This window comes from Leucoraja erinacea, chromosome 35 (assembly GCF_028641065.1).
Source record: "Leucoraja erinacea ecotype New England chromosome 35, Leri_hhj_1, whole genome shotgun sequence".
Classification (NCBI taxonomy): domain Eukaryota; kingdom Metazoa; phylum Chordata; class Chondrichthyes; order Rajiformes; family Rajidae; genus Leucoraja; species Leucoraja erinaceus.
Window position 1 is genome coordinate 2,135,013 of NC_073411.1, and position 18,041 is coordinate 2,153,053.

General features: G+C 47.5%; 1 protein-coding gene across 1 annotated transcript in view; it reads left to right on the forward strand.

The window, feature by feature from the left end:
- The first annotated feature begins 390 nt into the window (after positions 1–390).
- The window catches only part of rnf122 (ring finger protein 122), a 42,624-nt gene continuing 24,973 nt past the window's right edge, over positions 391–18,041 (forward strand). Inside the window, exons 1-2 of the mRNA XM_055662013.1 lie at positions 391–691; positions 10,001–10,157. Of these exons, the coding sequence (XP_055517988.1) occupies positions 667–691; positions 10,001–10,157 (182 nt within the window). The 5' untranslated portion in view covers positions 391–666. The remainder of the gene's footprint in view (positions 692–10,000; positions 10,158–18,041) is intronic.

Here is an 18,041-nt window from a genome sequence, read left to right on the forward strand (position 1 = left end):
GTCCTGATGCAAGAAATGCCGACCACCCCTCCTCGTCAGCTTCTGCTGTTCACGTTGGGGTTACAAAGAGATGCTGAACTGATGTGACAGGGACTGGGAGTTGGCGATGTACTGGGCGAACACTGTGTGTACCAGCACGTATTGCAGAATTGCAGACAGCAGCATAACACACAAGGCAGCGGAGAGGAGCTTTCTGCATTACTGCGATCTGCTCTTTCTCACGACCACATCAGCAAAGATATATCTTTGCACATAATTAGGGCTTTCTCCCGCGACGCCATGGCGTGTACCCGAGTTGTGCACGCATTTTGTTAACCCGGCCTGCAGCTCTCCACCGGGAGAGGAGAGGAGGGGAGAGGAGGGGTGGGGGTGGGCGTGGGAGCTGCACTGTCAGCCGAGGGGGGCGTGGAGGGACAGCGTCTCTGGTTCGGCTCTGCGGCAAACGCACACTTGGCCTTGCGTTGGAGAGGAAGAGGAAAGGTGTCAGCTCTTCGAGCGATTATTTTAAGCTGCATTCTCCGGACAGACAACGGGAGCCGGCGGGCCTTGCAGCGGGGTTGCCTGGACTTTCACCCCCGTGTAACACCAGAGTACTGGCGCTGTTCCGAGGGGCCACAGCGGTCCCCATCACCTGTTGTGTGTTGAGATCAGTGCCCGGGACCATTGATGCACCCTTTCCAATGGTGTAACGGTCAGTATATTTCACTCTCCCATTGCCTGTGTGCCTTTTACATATGTGTGTGTGTGTGTGTGTGTGTGTGTCTCTGTCTGCAACCCAGGTCTGGGTGTCGCTCCGTGGTCTTTGGGGTAAAAGGGAACGATGGAGGCCAGAGCTGAGAACAATGGGACGGCGGCGGCGGCCAGACAGGCTTTGTCTCCAGGCTGGACTCGCAGGAAGTTGAGCCATCCAGCTCTGTCTGCGTCGTTGGGGGGTTTAAAGCCCGGGCAGTGCGTTTTATGTTCACCGTTCAGAGTGTTTGTGAGGTGGCAGAGCAGCGGGGTCCGTGTGTAAAGGATTCAGAGCGGAGAGAGACGGTGCAAGGAGCAAGGTGGTTGCAGACAGAGCTGTGAGATGGGGGGGGGGGGGGGGGGGGGGGGGGGGGGGGGGGGGGGGGGGGGGGGGGGGAGAATTTGCACATTTGCACAAAATGCACATTCAATCTGCCTTTTGCTCGACCACCGTGTAACACCTATCGGCCCATCCGCAGCAACGGTGCAGAGAGAACATTGTGTCCGCGACCACTGGCCGCAGTGCACCCCCAATAGTGACATCAGATTGAAGCAGAGGAAACGACCCGAGAGACTGCAGGTGCTGCAATCTGGAACAAAATAGAAAAACCCAGTGCTGGGGGGGCAGAGCGGGTTAGACAGCATATGTGGGGGGGAATGGACAGACACCGTTTCGATCAGTTGTATTTTGCGCATAGTGAAAATGTCACACCTTAAGCAATGCAGTGATGGAGTTACGTAGAACCCACAGAACGGATGCAGCCTCGTTAGCCCAACAGATCTATGACACTGCCCGGCCACACGCATTCCCTTTAATTCTTTCTCTCCGCTCTCCATTCTCCTTTCCCTCGTGTAAATATCAAGTTCACTTGGACCTTCTAGATCTAGAATCACACAGATCCACATATTCGTCACTGGGTTAACAAAAATATCTTAACATTTTGGTTTGGCCTTTTAGTGACAATCTTATATTTACGCTCATTTGTTACTGAGACAGCCATTGGTTGTACGTACAGGTAGTTTTGTTCTGCTGTAACGCGTGCTCTCACACCGGCATCTGAATAAGGGTCCTACCCGAAATGTCACCTATCATGTTCTCCAGAGATGTTACTCGACCCGCTGAGTTACTCCAATACTGCCTTTCCCTTCCCATTAACAAGAATTTGATATAACGCAGGCGCTGGATTTAAGGGGCCTTATTTTCGACGTGTCTATTCATTACACTGATACTGTCTGGTCTGCTGAGTTCCTCCAGCACCTCACAAGAACTAATTTAAAAAAATCCACCTAACCTCCCGAAATAATTAGATACCATTGACTCATAGGAGCACAGCTGCTACTTTGACCACAGCTGGCCATAGAAATTGACAAGCGATGACATCCCTTCTTTAAACGCTTGTGCAATAAAATTCTATAAAACAATGTAACATTAGTATTTTTAGCTTGAACTAACGAAACAAAAATAAACACAGCTATTTAAAGACCTTTATTTCCGAAAATCCTGCGTTAAAATAACTTGTTGCGAATCTGAGACACTCCAGCCTCGAACCCCCTTCCCTCCCACCAGAGACACTGTTGTCATAACACCAGTTTATTTTCGGAACACAACGGTGACGTTATTGCGGAATTACCCCTATATTGCCAAACTCGTTTGGAGAGATTGCTTACACTGTCTTCCAAAGACAGAAGCTCAAACATGTGGGTCAATATTTCCTCTTTAGCTGCAGTCACTGAGATCGGGTAACCTTGCAAATCTTTTATCTGCAATCGATTTTTGTTCTTGGAGCATCGGGACCTGAACACATACATGGCGAGTGATGGAATCACGGATATATATATGGAACAGAATGAAGTATGTGGAAAGGAACTGCAGATACTGGTTTAAACTGACGATAGACACGAAATGCTGGAGTAACAGCGGGACAGGCAGCATATCTGGATGGCGTTACAGTCTCGATCCCGAACGTCACCCATTCCTTCTATTCAGATATGCTGCCTGTCCCGCTGAGTTACTCCAGCATTTTGTGTCTATCTCCTGGAACAGAATGAAGATGTTCATCCCACTGTGTCCACATGGCTGGCTCCCAGTCTGTCAAGTACTTACACACAAAAAACTGCAGGTACTGGAATTTTCTTCAAAGCACAAAGTGCTGGAGGAACTCAAAGGATCAAGCATCATTGGTGGAGGAAACGGGCATACAATGTTTGGGTCAGCGTCCTTCTTCAGACTCACAAAGCAAAAAGGTTTGAAGAACGGTCTCAACCCAAAATGTCGACTGTCCATCCCCTTCACAGATGCAACCTGTCCCGCTGAGTTTCTCCAGTAATTTGTGGTCATAGAATCATAGAGAGTGTGGAAACAGGCCCTTCGGCACAACTTGCACACACCGGAAAACATGTACCAGCTACACTAGTCCCATCTGCCAGCATTTGGTCCATATCCCTCCACACCTGTCCTATTCATGTACCTAAGATAGACACAAAAAGCTGGAGTAACTCAGCGGGACAGGTGGCATCTCTGGAGAGAAGGAATGGGTGACGTTTTGGGTTAAGATCCTTCTTCAGACTGGTGAGGGATAAGGGAAATTACAGATATAGACTGGGATGTGGAGAGATAGAGAACAATGAATTAAAGATATGCAAAAAAGTATCAATGATGAAGGAAACTTGCCAATGTAAGCTGTTCGTTGGGTGAAAATGAGAATCTAGTGCGACTTGGGTGGGGGAGGGATAGAGAGAGAGGGAATGCCGGGGCTACCTGAAGTGAGAGAAATCAATATTCACACCACTGGGCTGTAAGTTGCCCAAGCAAAATATGGGATGCTGTTCCTTCAATTGGCATTTAGCCTCACGCTGACAATGGAGGAGACCGAGGACAGAAAGGTCTGTGTGGGAATGGGAAGGAGAATTAAAGTGTCCAGCAACCGGGAGATCAGGTTGGTTCATGTTGGCTGAGTGGAGGCGTTCCGCAAAACGATCGCCCAGTCTGCGTTTGGTCTCACCGATGTAGTCAACATCTTGAACAGATACAGTCGATGAGGTTGGAGAAGGTACAAGTGAACCTCTGCCTCGCCTGAAAGGACTGTCGGGGTCCATGGACAGAGTCGAGGGAGGGGGTATAGGGACAAGTGTTGCATCTTCTGCAGATACCTGGGGACGGGGTGGTTTGGATGGGGAGGGATGTCAACCAGGGAGTTGTGATGGGAACAGTCTCTGCGGAAGGCGGAAAGGGGTGGAGATGGAGAAATGTGGCCAGTGGTGGGATCCCGTTGGCCGTAGAGGAAATTGCGGAGGATTAGGTGTTGTATGCGATGGGTGATGGGGTGGAATATGAGGACTAGGAGAACTCTGGCTCTGTTTCGACCAGGGGGAGGGGAGCAAGGGTGGAGCTGCGGGGTACTGAGGAGATACGAGTGAGGGCCTCATCTATGATGGGAGAAGGGAACCCCCATTCCCTAAAGTATGAGGACATCTCGGATGTTCTAGTATGGAACACATCTTGGGCGCAGATGAGGCGTAGACGAAGGAATTGGGAGTAAGCGATAGAGTCTTTGCAGGAAGCAGGGTAGGAAGATGTGTAGTTGAGATAGTTGTGGTAGTCAGCGGGTTTGTATTAGACGTCAGTCAATACTCTATTTCCTATGATGGAGACTGTGAGATCAAGAAAGGGGACGGGGGTGTTGGAGATGGTCCAAGTAAATTTGAGTGCAGGATGAAAATTGGTGTTGAAGTTGATGAAGTCCATGAGTTCTGCATGGGTGCAGGAAGTAGCACCGACGCAGTCTTCAATGTAACAGAGGTAATGTTCTGGGATAGGGCCAGCGTACGCCTGGAACAGGGATTGTTCAAAGAGGCAGGCATAGCTGGAGCCCATGCGGGTGCCCATAGCTATGCATTGGACTTGGGGGAAGTGAGAGGAGTCAAAGGAGAAGTTATTGAGGGTGAGGAGCAGCTCCTCTAGGCAGAGTAGAGTGTTAGTAGTGGGAAATTGGACGGTTCTGCATCTGCAGTTCTTTCTTACACTATCCATGTACCTGTCTAACCGCTTCTTAAATGTTGGGATAGTCCCAGCCTCAACTACCGCCTATGGCAGCTTGTTCCATACACCCACCACCCTTTGTGTGAATAACTTACCCCTCAGATCCCTATTAAATCTTTTCTCCTTCACCTTAAACCTATGTCCTCTGGTCCACGATTCACTTACTCTGGGCAATTCTGGGACATTTTAAATGTAGTGAGGTTTTCAGGCTGTGTTGCAGATCCCTAACACTTTGGTTGAAAGTTGGTACATTCCATTCTCCTTATTAAAGTCTTATAATTTAATAAACCAATTAAACCTTCCCTTAGCTTCCATTGGTCCACAGAAAACATCCCCATCATTGCCAATCTGTTTATTACTAACATACTATTGCTCTAGTAACATACATTTTCTCCCCTAGTCCTCACCTTTCACCCCACTAGCCGTCACATACAACAGATAGTCCTCCGTCAGTTTTGCCACCTCCAACGTGACCCCACCACTCGCCACATCTACCTATCTCCCCCCCCCTGTCTGCTTTCCGCAAAGACCGCTCCCTCCGTAACTCCCTGGTCGATTCTTCCCTTCCGACCCGTACCACCCCCTCCCCAGGCACTTTCCGTTGCAACCGCAAGAGATGCTACACGTGTCGCTTTACCTCCCCCCTCGACTCAATTCAAGGACCCAAGCAATTGTTCCAGGTGCGACGGAGGTTCACTGGCACCTCCTCCAACCTCATCTATTGTATCCGCTGCTCTAGATCTCAGCTGATCTACATCAGTGAGACCAAGCGTAGGCTTGGCGATCGTTTCGCCGAACACCTCCGCTCGGTCCGCATTAACCAACCTGATCTCCCGGTGGCTCAGCACTTCAACTCCCCCTCCCATTCCAAATCAGACCTTTCTATCCTGGGCCTCCTCCATGGCCAGAGTGAGCACCACCAGAAACTGGAGGAGCAACACTTTATATTCCGCTTGAGCAGTCTGCACCCCAGCGGCATAAACATTGACTTCTCCAATTTCCGGTAGCCCTTGCTGTCTCCTCCCCTTCTCAGCTCTCCCTCAGCCCTCTGGCTCCTCCTCTTCCTTTCTTCTTCTTCCCGCCCCCCCCCCCCCCCCCCCCCCCCACGCTGCATCAGTCTGAAGAAGGGTTGCAGCCCGAAACGTACCCTCTGTCATTCGCTCCATAGATGCTGCCACAACCGCTGAGTTTCTCCAGCACTTTTGTCCACCTTCGATTCTCCAGCATCTGCAGTTCCTCTTTAACATACATTTTCCCTCACTTTCTGGAGTTGAAACATTACGCTAATTGTGGTCTAAATGAGTGTTTTAACGGTTCTAACCTGAACTTCTTTCCCTAGCATTCTGTAACTTATTTTCCACATTACCGACCTGCTACTTTTTAGAATCTGTGGACATGTATCTTGGTTTTCTGGTGCAGAGTTAGTGTTATTGATTAACTGAAATATACAGCATGGAAGCACGGCCCTTTGGCCCAGCGAGTCCATGCAGACCATCGATCACCCATTCACGCTAGTTCTATGTTAACTCACTTTCTAATCCATTTGCTACACTTTAGAGGCAACTAGCCTACAAACCCGCACATCTTTGGGATGTGGGAGGAAACTGGATCACCCGATAGAAACCCACTCAGTCACAGGGAGACCATGCATTCTCACCGACACCATCTCAGGTTACAATGGTCCCCGAGTCTCTGGAGCTGTGAGGCAGTATCTCTACTAGCCTCACCCCCGTGCTACCCCTATCTCTGGGTTTTTAGCAATGTGTTCTTTTCAAAAATTCATACGCTGTTCACAGGATCGAATTTTATTCAATTATTTTTTTTATATATCAGTATTTGTGTATCTCTCTGCTCATTGAATCCTTCTTACTTTTGTCTAAGATGTCTTTTTACTGCACTTTTATACATCTGTTTACAAGCCTGGTTACATCCAACTACATGTGTGATCACTTCTCCAAATTCTTCATTATACCAACTAATTTGATACAATATGTGTAAACAGAATTGAAACTAATAATGAGAAAGGCTGGACTTTGAATTACTGCAAAATGATTCATTGGGTTGTCATTTTATAAATGAAAGGTTGAATAAGTTAGGTCTTTATTCTCTGGAGCGCAGAAGGTTAAGGGGGGGACTTGATAGAGGTCTTTAAAATGATGAGAGGGATAGACAGAGTTGATGTGGATCAGCTTTTCCCTTTGAGAATAGGGAAGATTCAAACAAGAGGACATGACTTCAGAATTAAGGGACAGAAGTTTAAGGGTAACATGAGGGGGAACTTCTTTGCTCAGAGAGTGGTAGCGGTGTGGAATGAGCTTCCAGTGGAAGTGGTGAAGGCAGGTTCGTTGGTATCATTTAAAAATAAATTAGATAGGCATATGGATGAGAAGGGAATGGAAGGTTATGGTATGAGTGCAGGCAGGTGGGACTAAGGGGAAAAAGTTGTTCGGCACGGACTTGTAGGGCCGAGATGGCCTGTTTCCGAGCTGTAATTGTTATATGGTTATATGGTTAAAACACTTCATTGTTGTGCTGCCTTAAGTATTTAATGGAACATTATTAATTTATTGGTTTTCACCAGTTGTAAGGCAGCGCAGCGATAGAGTTGCTGCATTAGGCTAAAGAGTTGGGTTTGACCCTGACTACGGGTGCTGTCAGTATGGGGTTTGTATGTTCTCCCTGTATGAGTTATCTCCAGGTGCACCAGTTTCCTCTCATACTCCAAAGACGTACAAGTTTGTAGGTTAATTGACTTCAGTATCTATATTACTAAATCTCTGTTCTTGACCACTTTTGGCGATCTGTGCTGCGATTTCCGAGAGTACGCCGCCACCTACAGCCGTCATTTTTGCCACCTTGCTCAGAGCCCCCCTCCGCCGCATGTGTGCCGAGGACTTTTTCCCGTCGATGAAAAATGACGGAGATATTAATGTTTTTACAAAATTCCCCATTCTCTCTGCTGCCCCTGCTGGAGGGAGGGGGAGGGACTATAAAACCAGGAAGTGGTGTGCCTCAATCAGTCTCTCATCAAGATGCCACTCTGAGCTCTGAATGACACTGAACAAATTTCTTCACACCTGTGAGTAAGTACCCTTAATGTGGTTTGAAAATGAAAATATGATTAGTTTGAAATAAAAAAGCACTGCCTGCAAATGGTTGTTTGGGGGGTTTGGGTTGAAGTAAAAAGGCACTATCTTTCTCTCTCTCCCCACCTCTCTCTCCCTATCCCTCTCTCTTTCTCTCTCGTCCTCCCCGTCTCTCTTCCTTTACCTCATTCTCTCTCTCCCACCCTCTCCCCACCCCCCCCTCTCCCCATCCCCCCACCTCTCCCCCCCCTCTCCTCTCTCCCCCTCCTCCTCTCCCTCCTCTCCTATCCTCTCTCCCCCCCCTCTCCTCTCCCCCCTCCTCTACTCCCCCCTCCCTCCTCTCCTCTCCTCTCCTCCCCCTCTCCTCCCCTCTCTCTCTCCTCTCCCTCCCCTCCCTCCTCTCCTCCCCCCTCTCCTCTCCTCTCCCTCCCTCCCTCTCCTCTCCCCCTCTCCTCTCCCTCCCCCCCTCTCATCTCCCCTCCCCCCCTCTCCCTCTCCTCCCCCTCTCCCTCTCCTCCCCCTCCTCCTCCCCCCCCCTCCTCTCCTCCCCCCTCTCTCTCCTCTCCTTCCCTCCCCTATCACCGAACTGTGAGTCTCCTCTCCTCTCCTCTCCTATCCCTGTGCCAAGATAACCGAACTGTGCGTCTCCTCTCCTCCCCTCTCTCCCCCCCTCCTCTCCTCTCCCCCCCTCCCCCCCCCCCCTCCCCCTCTCCCCCTCTCCCCCCCCCCCCTCCCCCTCCCCCCTCTCCCCTCCCCCCCTCTCCCTCTCCCCCCCTCCCCTCCCCCCCTCCCTCCCCCCTCTCTCCCCCCCCTCTCCCCCTCCCCCCCTCTCTCCCTCTCTCTCCCTATCCTCTCCCTCTCTCCCCCCTCTCTCTCCCTCTCTCTCTCCCCCTCTCTCTCCCCTCTCTCTCCCCTCTCCCCTCCCTCTCTCCCGCCCTCCCTCTCTCCCCCCCCTCCTCTCTCCCCCCTCCTATCTCCCCCCTCTCCCCCCCCCCCCCCCCCTCTCCTCTCCCCCCCTCCCCCCCCTGCTCTCTCTCTCTAAGTTTCTTTTTCTCCCCCTCCATCCTCTCCCCCACCGTCCCCAAATAGAAGTAAGTCCAAAGGAGCAGTTTGAAAGATCACATGGATCTTTATCTATGGATCTATGGATCTATTATCTATGGATCTTTATCACATGGATCTAATGCATTTCGTTGTCTCTGTATTGTACACTGACAATGACAATTAAAATTGAATCTGAAGCTGGAATGGGAGGCAGAAAACTTGAGGGAAAGTAATTCCAAAGCTCTCCAGCTGAAGGTCCTGCCAGCACAAGTGTACAATTCAAAAGTCTAGCTTAGCAAATGAGGCCGGATTTGTGGGATTGGAGGGGATGACGTGAATGTGAAGGGGAGTCGAGAAACAAAACAGGGTCGGATTGCGTAGATACACAAAAATGCTGGAGAAACTCAGCAGGTGCAGCAGCATCTATGGAGCGAAGGAGATAGGCAACGTTTCGGCCCGAAAACCCTCTTCAGACTACATAGTGTACAGCTATGGCTGCTTCTCAAAGATACATGAGACACGAGGAACTGCAGACGCTGGAATCTTGGAAAAAACCCCCAAACATTTGGAGGAACTCAGCAGGTCAGGCAGCACCCGTGGAGGGAATGAGCCAGTACAGGATGCCTCAAAGACACAGGATGATTGGAATCACAGTCAGCTTTACTCCTTCAAAGGTTCCCAGACTATTACAGCCAAAGCCTCATTGCTTGCTAAATCAGCTGATCTTCTTTCCTACACTTTACAACATGTTGATTTCTTACAACAAGGTTGTTGGACATATGCATTATGATATAACCACCACACCCCTCCCTGTATGGTACGTTTGCTTGCCTCTGCTGCAGCTGGAGTTGAATGACCGCATTCCTTATTGGAAATAAACCATGCAAGTCTCCAGGCTGTAATTTATCCTGTGGTGGAATAACATTTAACTAATCATCCCTTGACATGTGCATGAATTGTGCAATTGGGAAAGGCACAAAGGGCTGCGTTTTCAGGAATAAATTCGCAAAGGGATATCAGTGGGAAAGTAGGAAAAGGAAGTGAAAGTCATCGTGCAGATATCTGTTAGTTATTAACATCTTTGTTTTCTCCTACTTCCCAGGTTGTTTCTGTGGTTTGGGGTTGATTTACTCGAATAAATCGTGCACAATGCCTCCAATAACCTTCCAGGATCTTCCGTTAAATATCTACATGGTGATATTCGGCACTGGAATCTTTGTCTTTGTCCTGAGTCTGATTTTCTGCTGTTATTTTATCAGGTAACCCCCAGCCAAGTGTTTTTACAATCTTCTCATATCATGTATATCTGTGCAAATGAAGTGGTTGGTTTTTTGCTTATGGTCTGCCCTGTTTCGACGAATGCAATCAACCCGGCGTGCACAATCAAATAAGATCAAATAGAACAAGTTGTCCTACAACTTTAGGCTGTGCACGCCATACGCAAGAAGAAGATAGTTACATAGAATGTGTACCATAACCTAGACTCTGAAGAATATGCTGAGTGCACTAGTATCTTCTCTACTTTTCATGAAAGCCACCCTCAGACTGCCGAATTGGAAAGGACCCTTTGCCACTGTCCAAGATATTTTGCAGCCATTGATGTTCACTGGTTTTAAACCTACATCTCAGTGGTGAGATGCCAGCATCCCACTTTGTTTACTGCTGCCTCAGCCCTGTCCCACAGTGCGAGTTCATTCCAACACCTCTCCCGAGTTTAAAAAAAATCATGGAGCATGGAGAATGAACGTAGCGGGTCCATCGGAGCTCGGGGACGTCTCTTAGCGCTAACGGCAGGTACTCGGGAAGACTCGCTAACGGCAGGTAAGCACGGGAAGACTCGTGAAGATTTTTCAACTCGATGAAAAATGTCCACGAGAGCCCCGAGTACCGACGAGTGGCCATTACCGTAAATCTCCGAGTTCGAATCAGGGCAAACACGGGAGAGCTCTTGGAATGAACTCGTACCGTGGGACAGGGGTTTTTATGAGATGCATTTGAGAAACAAGAAACTGCAGACGCTGACATCTTGAGAAAAACACAAAGCACTTGAGGAACTCAATGGGTAAGGCACTATCTGTTGAGCAAGGGTTCCCAACCTGGGGTAAATTTACCACTGGGGTAAGTTTGTTGATTTTGGATTTGTACATGTTTTTTCTCATTGGCAGACTGTGTTTGGTTCTGGTATACCGGTATCTGTTCATCATTAGTTGGTCATCAATAAGTTAAATAACATTGTTATGTGCTACTAAAGTTGCCAGGGGTAAATGGGATGAAAAAGGTTGTGAACCCCTGCTGTGGAGGGAATGGACAGGGGACATTTCAGGTCAGGACCCTTCTTCACACAAATTCAATCTGAAGAAGGGTTCCTACCCACAACATAGCTTGTCCATTCCCTCCCCCGATGCTGCCTGACCCGTTGAGTTCCTCCAGCGTGTGTTTTATCATTTGCATTACTTCCCCTGCCAGTCTTTCGTACACTCTTTTAAAGGAGTCTGTGCTGTTCTTGAGTATCATCTGTGCCTGCTCTTGAAGGCTCTGACTGTTTCTGAAAGTGTTACTTTGACCCCACAAGGTTAGATAACAATGCAGCTCCCCAAGGCATGCAATATTTATAACTAGATGCAGAAAACCCCAGCACTTGGATGGCAGGAAGCGACCATTGTGTTTCTAAAGGCTGTATTGACACTGCCGTTGACTCGCTGGCTGCTGCGTGGAACCAGGAGGAGACATTCTGCCAAACTGTGATTCGAATGACTTCCCTTGCAGGTCTTTCCTGTGTTCTCCCTGTAGAAGCTTGTGATATGAAGCTATGGTCATCATCTATGCATGGTCTACATGGCTGGGGCACTTTAACTGCTCCTGAAAGTTGTACTCCAACCCATGAGGTTTAAATAACACAGCTCACAAAGGCAGGTGATATTTATATGCAGAAGGCAGCCAAGCAGGAAGCTGTCATTGTGTTTATACGGGCTGTACTGACAGCTGCCGTTAACTTGCTGAATGCTGTGTGGCACCTGGACAAGGTGGCAAGTGTGTAAAAATAATAGGGACAGGATCGCGTCACTTTTCCATGAGGAATTGCTCGTAAATTAACGTTCACAGTGTTTGCACTGGGACAGAACCATCCCGTAGGTTAAAATGTGTACGAAGGAACTGCAGATGCTAGTTTAAACTGCAGATAGACACAAAATGCTGGAGTAGCTCAGAGGGACAAGCAGCATCTCTGGATCGATGATTTGGATAGATAGTCTATCCGTCTATCCTGTGGGTTGATGTCATTGCCAACATATTTCATGGTGTTTCGCATCGAGGAAGGCAGGTTGATAACGGCAGAAGTAGATATATATTTAGAAGGATGAGGGGATCTTATTGAAAAATATAAGATTGTTAAGGGTTTGGACAGGCTAGAGGCAGGAAACATGTTCCCGATGTCGGGGGAGTCCAGAACCAGATGCCACAGTTTAAGAATAAGGGGTAAGCCATTTAGAACGGAGATGAGGAAACACTTTTTCTCACAGAGAGTTGTGAGTCTGTGGAATTCTCTGCCTCAGAGGGCGGTGGAGGCCGGTTCTCTGGATACTTTCAAGAGAGAGCTAGATAGGGCTCTTAAAAATAGCGGGGTCAGGGGATATGGGGAGAAGGCAGGAACGGGGTACTGATTCTGGATGATCAGCCATGATCACATTGAATGGCGGTGCTGGCTCGAAGGGCCGAATGGCCTACTCCTGCACCAATTGTCTATTGTCTATTGTGGCGTTCTTGTGTTTGTAAAGTAGAATTTAAATCTCAAAAGCAAAACAATATATTAATAAGTTAAGGATTTTAACCAATGTTGGGAACCAACACCTTAACCACATGCCAGAGAGTTGACGGTAAATTTAAGACAAGATTTTGATGCAGCGATGATAGAGCTCAAGAGACAGAAGTGTCAGCACTTAACTGAAGCGATAACCTAAGGTGCTCTATTACTATGAGTTGGACATAAGGGTGAAATTATTTCAAAGAAATATCCTAGGTGTGCTGGCTGATATTTCTGCCCCAACAGACATCAATAGTATTGGGCCATCTTGGCGCCTTTCATTAGTTCAATTGTGCATTAGTTGTCGCATGTGCAACAGCGCAGTTGCATATTTGGGTCATTCTTTGGAAAGTGAACCAAAACGTCACACACGTTACCAAATGGCCTCACATAAAGTAATCCAATAAAAAGTACTTGTAGGAGATGAATCTTATCCGTTGCTATTTTCCTGCCTGCAGCACCATAATGCATGTCTGATAAAGATATGAACATTCTAGCTTTTTAATAGACAATAGGTGCAGGAGTAGGCCATTCGGCCCTTCGAGCCTGCACCACCAGAATTCACAGCAGTTTGTAAGGTAAAACTGAGTTGCTGCCATGTGAGGTCACACACGTGACCAGTCATATTTGACCTCTGACCCAAAACAAACATTGTCAGTACAACATAAATATTTCACTTGATAAACTTAAAAAAAAATATGAATCATAGACACAGCACAAAACAATATACCTGTATTGCTTTCAGAATGAGAAGAGATGAATTTCACAGTTTTTCATATTTTTGGTCACACAAACATGACTAAGGATGGGCCATTTACATATGCAGGCGTCACCATGTTTTTGCGCCATTTCCAAAGTCTGGTCTGCCCGTGTGCTTGGTTTAATGGAGCAGTTCCCGATCTAGGAGGGCCCCAGGCTCCTACAGGGCTATCTTCCTTCACCTTCAACCAGATCGGCCCACTAACTGACATCTCTCTCCTCACCCGGCCATCTTTGTGGCCCAGGGGCTCCGGATCAAGGGAGTTTGCACGTTAGCTGCCATGTTTGTCACATTGCAACACTGATTACACTTCCAAAAAAAACACAGAGTTGACTGTCCATTTTGGAGAGTCACACAGTGATAACAATTATTGTATAATTCCTACTTTTATCCAGAATTCAAATTTTATGGGTGAGGGTTAACTTTGAAATACCAGATACAAATATCATGTACCTGATATACCAAGAACTTCAATTTTAATGCACAATGCAGTGATCTTTACTTTTCGAAAGGTCTCACAGATGTTAAGGAGTACAAGAGACAGTTGGATACCATGGATTGGGGCCTTCAGTTTTGAGTACTGTCGAAAGTCTGGAAGGTAGAGGAACTCTAATCGAAGCGTTCAAAATTGGTGTGTGTTCATAAGTAAATGCTTTCCAGCTGCATTTAGTTGGTAATAAACAGAGATTTTGTCTGCCTGAAAAACAGAACATTTTTTACACATATGGTAGAGATGGAACTATCCAAAATAGTGTTAACAGTGGAATCCAAAGTGGTGCTTAGAAGATGTGGGCAGCTGAAGAGGCCAAATGGTATAAAGTGTAGGACAGGTCAGATAACTAGGAGTTAATTTCCCAGACATGACCCAAACAGGAGTTGAATGGTCTTCCTTTACAACTCCCTCTTCCTTTACTCAGCAGTGCCTTTCAGATTCAGATTCAGATTCAGATTCAGATTCAATTTTAATTGTCATTGTCAGTGTACAGTACAGAGACAACAAAATGCATTTAGCATCTCCCTGGAAGAGCGACATAGCAAATGATTTGAATAAATAATAATAAGTGTCCGGTGGGGGGTGGTGATTGGCAGTCATCGAGGTACGTTGTTGAGTAGTGTGACAGCCGCCGGGAAGAAGCTGTTCCTCGACCTGCTGGTTTGGCAACGGAGAGACCTGTAGTGCCTCCCAGATGGTAGGAGGGTAAACAGTCCATGGTTGGGGTGAGAGAAGATTGAGGGGGGATCTTATAAAAACTTACATTATTCTTAAGGGGTTGGACAGCCTAGATGCAGGAAGATTGTTCCCGATGTTGGGGAAGTCCAGGACAAGGGGTCACAGTTTAAGGATAAAGGGGAAATCCTTTAAGACCGAGTTGAGAAAAACATTTCTATGTTTCTATGTAATGTAATGGAATTATCAGCTGCACTGCAGCACCATATCCAAAGTTTGTTACCAATTGTGGGCAGCATGATGGCGCAGCGGTAGAGTTGCTGCCTTACAGCACCGGAGACCCGGGTTCAATCCTGGCTATGGGTGCTTGTCTGTACTGAGCCTATATACGTTCTCCCCGTGACCGCGATGGTTTTCTCCCAGATGTTCGGTTTCCTCCCACACACCAAAGGCGTGGAGGTTTGTAGGTTAATTGTACATTGTCCCTAGTGTGTGTGGGATAGCGATAATGTGCTGTGATCGCTGGTCGGTGCTGACTCGGTGGGATGAAGGGCTTGGTTCCAGGCTGTATCTCGAAACTAAACTAAACTAATTCAAAGAATAAAATACTGGGAACAATAGCTAAATCCATGGGCAGGTGGATATTAAACATGACAAAGCTGTGGAGTCATTCAGCATGAAAACAGGCCCTTCGGCCTGATTTGGTCAAAGAAGCAGAGGTTTTATACGCTCTTTAGAGAATTAGTTATGCTCGAATGCCTAGAAAATAGGCTGAGGATGGGCACAGGTGAGTGCCTGAGACAATTAGTGAGAGTGCTTGAAGTTAGGTGCCGGATCAAGAATGATTAATTGAATCTCACAATTTGCATCTCGGGAGCAAAGCACAAAGTGCTGGAGCAACTCAGTGGGTCAGGCAACATCTCTGGAGGAAACGGATAAATTGGGGTCGTTTTGGGTCAGGACCCTTCTTTCGACTGCAAGACCATTCTTAAACCTTGGGAGATAGCCATATGCTGGTAATCCTACTGCACCTTGCGTATAGAGTCGTACAGTATGGAAATAGGCCCCTCGGCCTAACTCGTCCATGTAGGCCAAGATGCCTCATGTACTTTAGTCACATTTGGCCCATCTATCTATCCATACATTAGTAAAACTCTCATCTTGTCTGTGAGTGAGTTTGTGTGTGTGATTGTGTTCATGCTTTTCATGGCCTGAACTATGCTAAAATGGTACACGATAGGGCTACAATTTTTGGACCACCTTACTCACAATTGTCTCGTGGTTTTGTTCAGATGATGTTATATTTTACAAGTTTTTCACATTTATTACTTTACAAAATCCCACTTTGAGAAATATTTCTTCCATCGGCACTGGCAGTTACAGCTATGACATCACAATGGGATTGTAGTTCTGCCTGCTACAGTGTTGCAATCCTAGAACACTGAATCCTGTCAGCCCTAGCACATGCAATTGCATTTATTTTTAAAGTTTAAAATGAGGGAGGGTGAATTAGAGGAGTAGTCCCAGCGCACTTGAGGGCTATGGGTGAGTGATGGAATATTGTGTTGGGGGAACGTGTTGCGTTGGGGGAACGGGTGAGTGGTGGAATATTGCCTTGGGGATGGGTTGCGTTGGAGGACCAGGTGCCCCCCCCCCCATGTAGGCAAGCGCCGATGCCACCCCCAATGTGGGTTCGATTGATTTGCTCAGTGGACCCCCTGGCACCGTTCCCCCACCCACGTAGGCTTGATTGATTGCCTCTGTGGAGCGTTGATTGAGGGTGGGGGAGAGGAGTGGGCGGGAGAGGTGAGGGGCGGAGTGGGGGAGGAGAGGTGGAGAAATGGTATTTAAACATTGTGTTTAGTGGGGGAGTGGGATAGATGAGGAGTGGGGGAGCAGGGAGATAAATGGAGAGGAGGGCGTAGGGAGGGGAGGGGGTTATGGAGGGACAGACGGTAGGGGAAAGGAGAGGGAGGGGTGAGGAGGAGAGGGGAAAAAAGGGGGAGGGTGAAGAGGAGGGGGAGAGAGTGCTGGAGGATGAGGTGGAAATGAACCGTGCCTCTGCAGTTGGGGGCTATGCGTGAGTGGTGGAATATTGCATTGGGGGGACGGGTTGCGTTGGGGGAACGGGTGAGTGGTGGAATATTGCGTTGGGTATACGGGGCCCAATAGGTCCCACTTGGTCTAGTATCCCTATAAACCTTTCCTATCCATGTATATGTTCAATAGTCCATGAAATGCTGCCTCAACTATCTCCTTCCATATACCAACTACCTTCAGTAAAAAAATAGTCCCTCAGGTTGTTATTAAATCTTGCGCTTCTCACCTTAAACATCTATCCTCTGATTTTTGATTCCCCCTACCCTGGGTAAAAGGCTCCGTGAATTCACACTATCTATTCCCCTTATGATTGTATAGACCTATAAGATCTCCTTCGCTCCAAGGAATAAGGGCCTAGACTGCCCAACATTTTCCTGTAGCTCAGGCCCTCAAATCCTGGCAACACCCTCATAAATCTTCTCCGCACTCTTTCCAGCTTAATGGCATCCTCCCTATTGCAGTGTAACCAACACTGAACACGGTACTCAAAATGTGGCCTCACAACATCTTGTACAACTGTAACTGAATGTCCCAACTTCCACACTCAATACCTTGACTGATGAAGGGCAATGAACCAAAAGCCTTCTTTACTCTGTACCTGTGGCGTTACGTTCATTTGTTGACCAAATGCACAAGAACACAAGAAAATCGGAGCAGGAGTATGTGGGCAGGTACATGGATAGGGCGATACATGGATAGAGTGATATGGGCCAAACGCATCCAGGTGGGACTGGTGTAGATGGGGGTATCCTGGTCAGCATTAGTTATTTAGGCTGAAGTTCCCGTTTTCCTACTGCTTGACTCTGAGTGGACCAGCAGATCCCTCCAAGCCTGCCCTACCATTTAATACAATGGTGTCCAGCTTAAACCTCTGTGTCAGTTCCTCAGAAGCCTCAATTGCTCAATCTTTCAAATATTTACCTATTTTCATTCAAATATGTCTAGTGAACCGGCCTTCACCGCCAGCCTTAAGGTCAGAGAATCCCTGCGGCTCACTACCCTCAGAAAGAAAGAATTTCTCGTCACTTCAGTTTTACACGATGGTCTCATAACTATAATGCCACCACGACCTTCCCCATGAAGAGTTGTTTCTCTATCTGTTTCATCTCGAACCATTGTACTTCCTGTGTCTAGCATGGGAACGTGATGTACAGGCTTGTCAAGGAAGTCAACTTCCTGAGATACACAATTGGGCTAAAGGCAGCCGACTGCAATCACATATTCTGGGCTATTTTGAGCTCCTTTGGCAGAAGGTTGCAAAGGGTTAGTTTTGCACTTAAAGCAGTTTTTTCACATTAAAAATAAATCAATGCCTG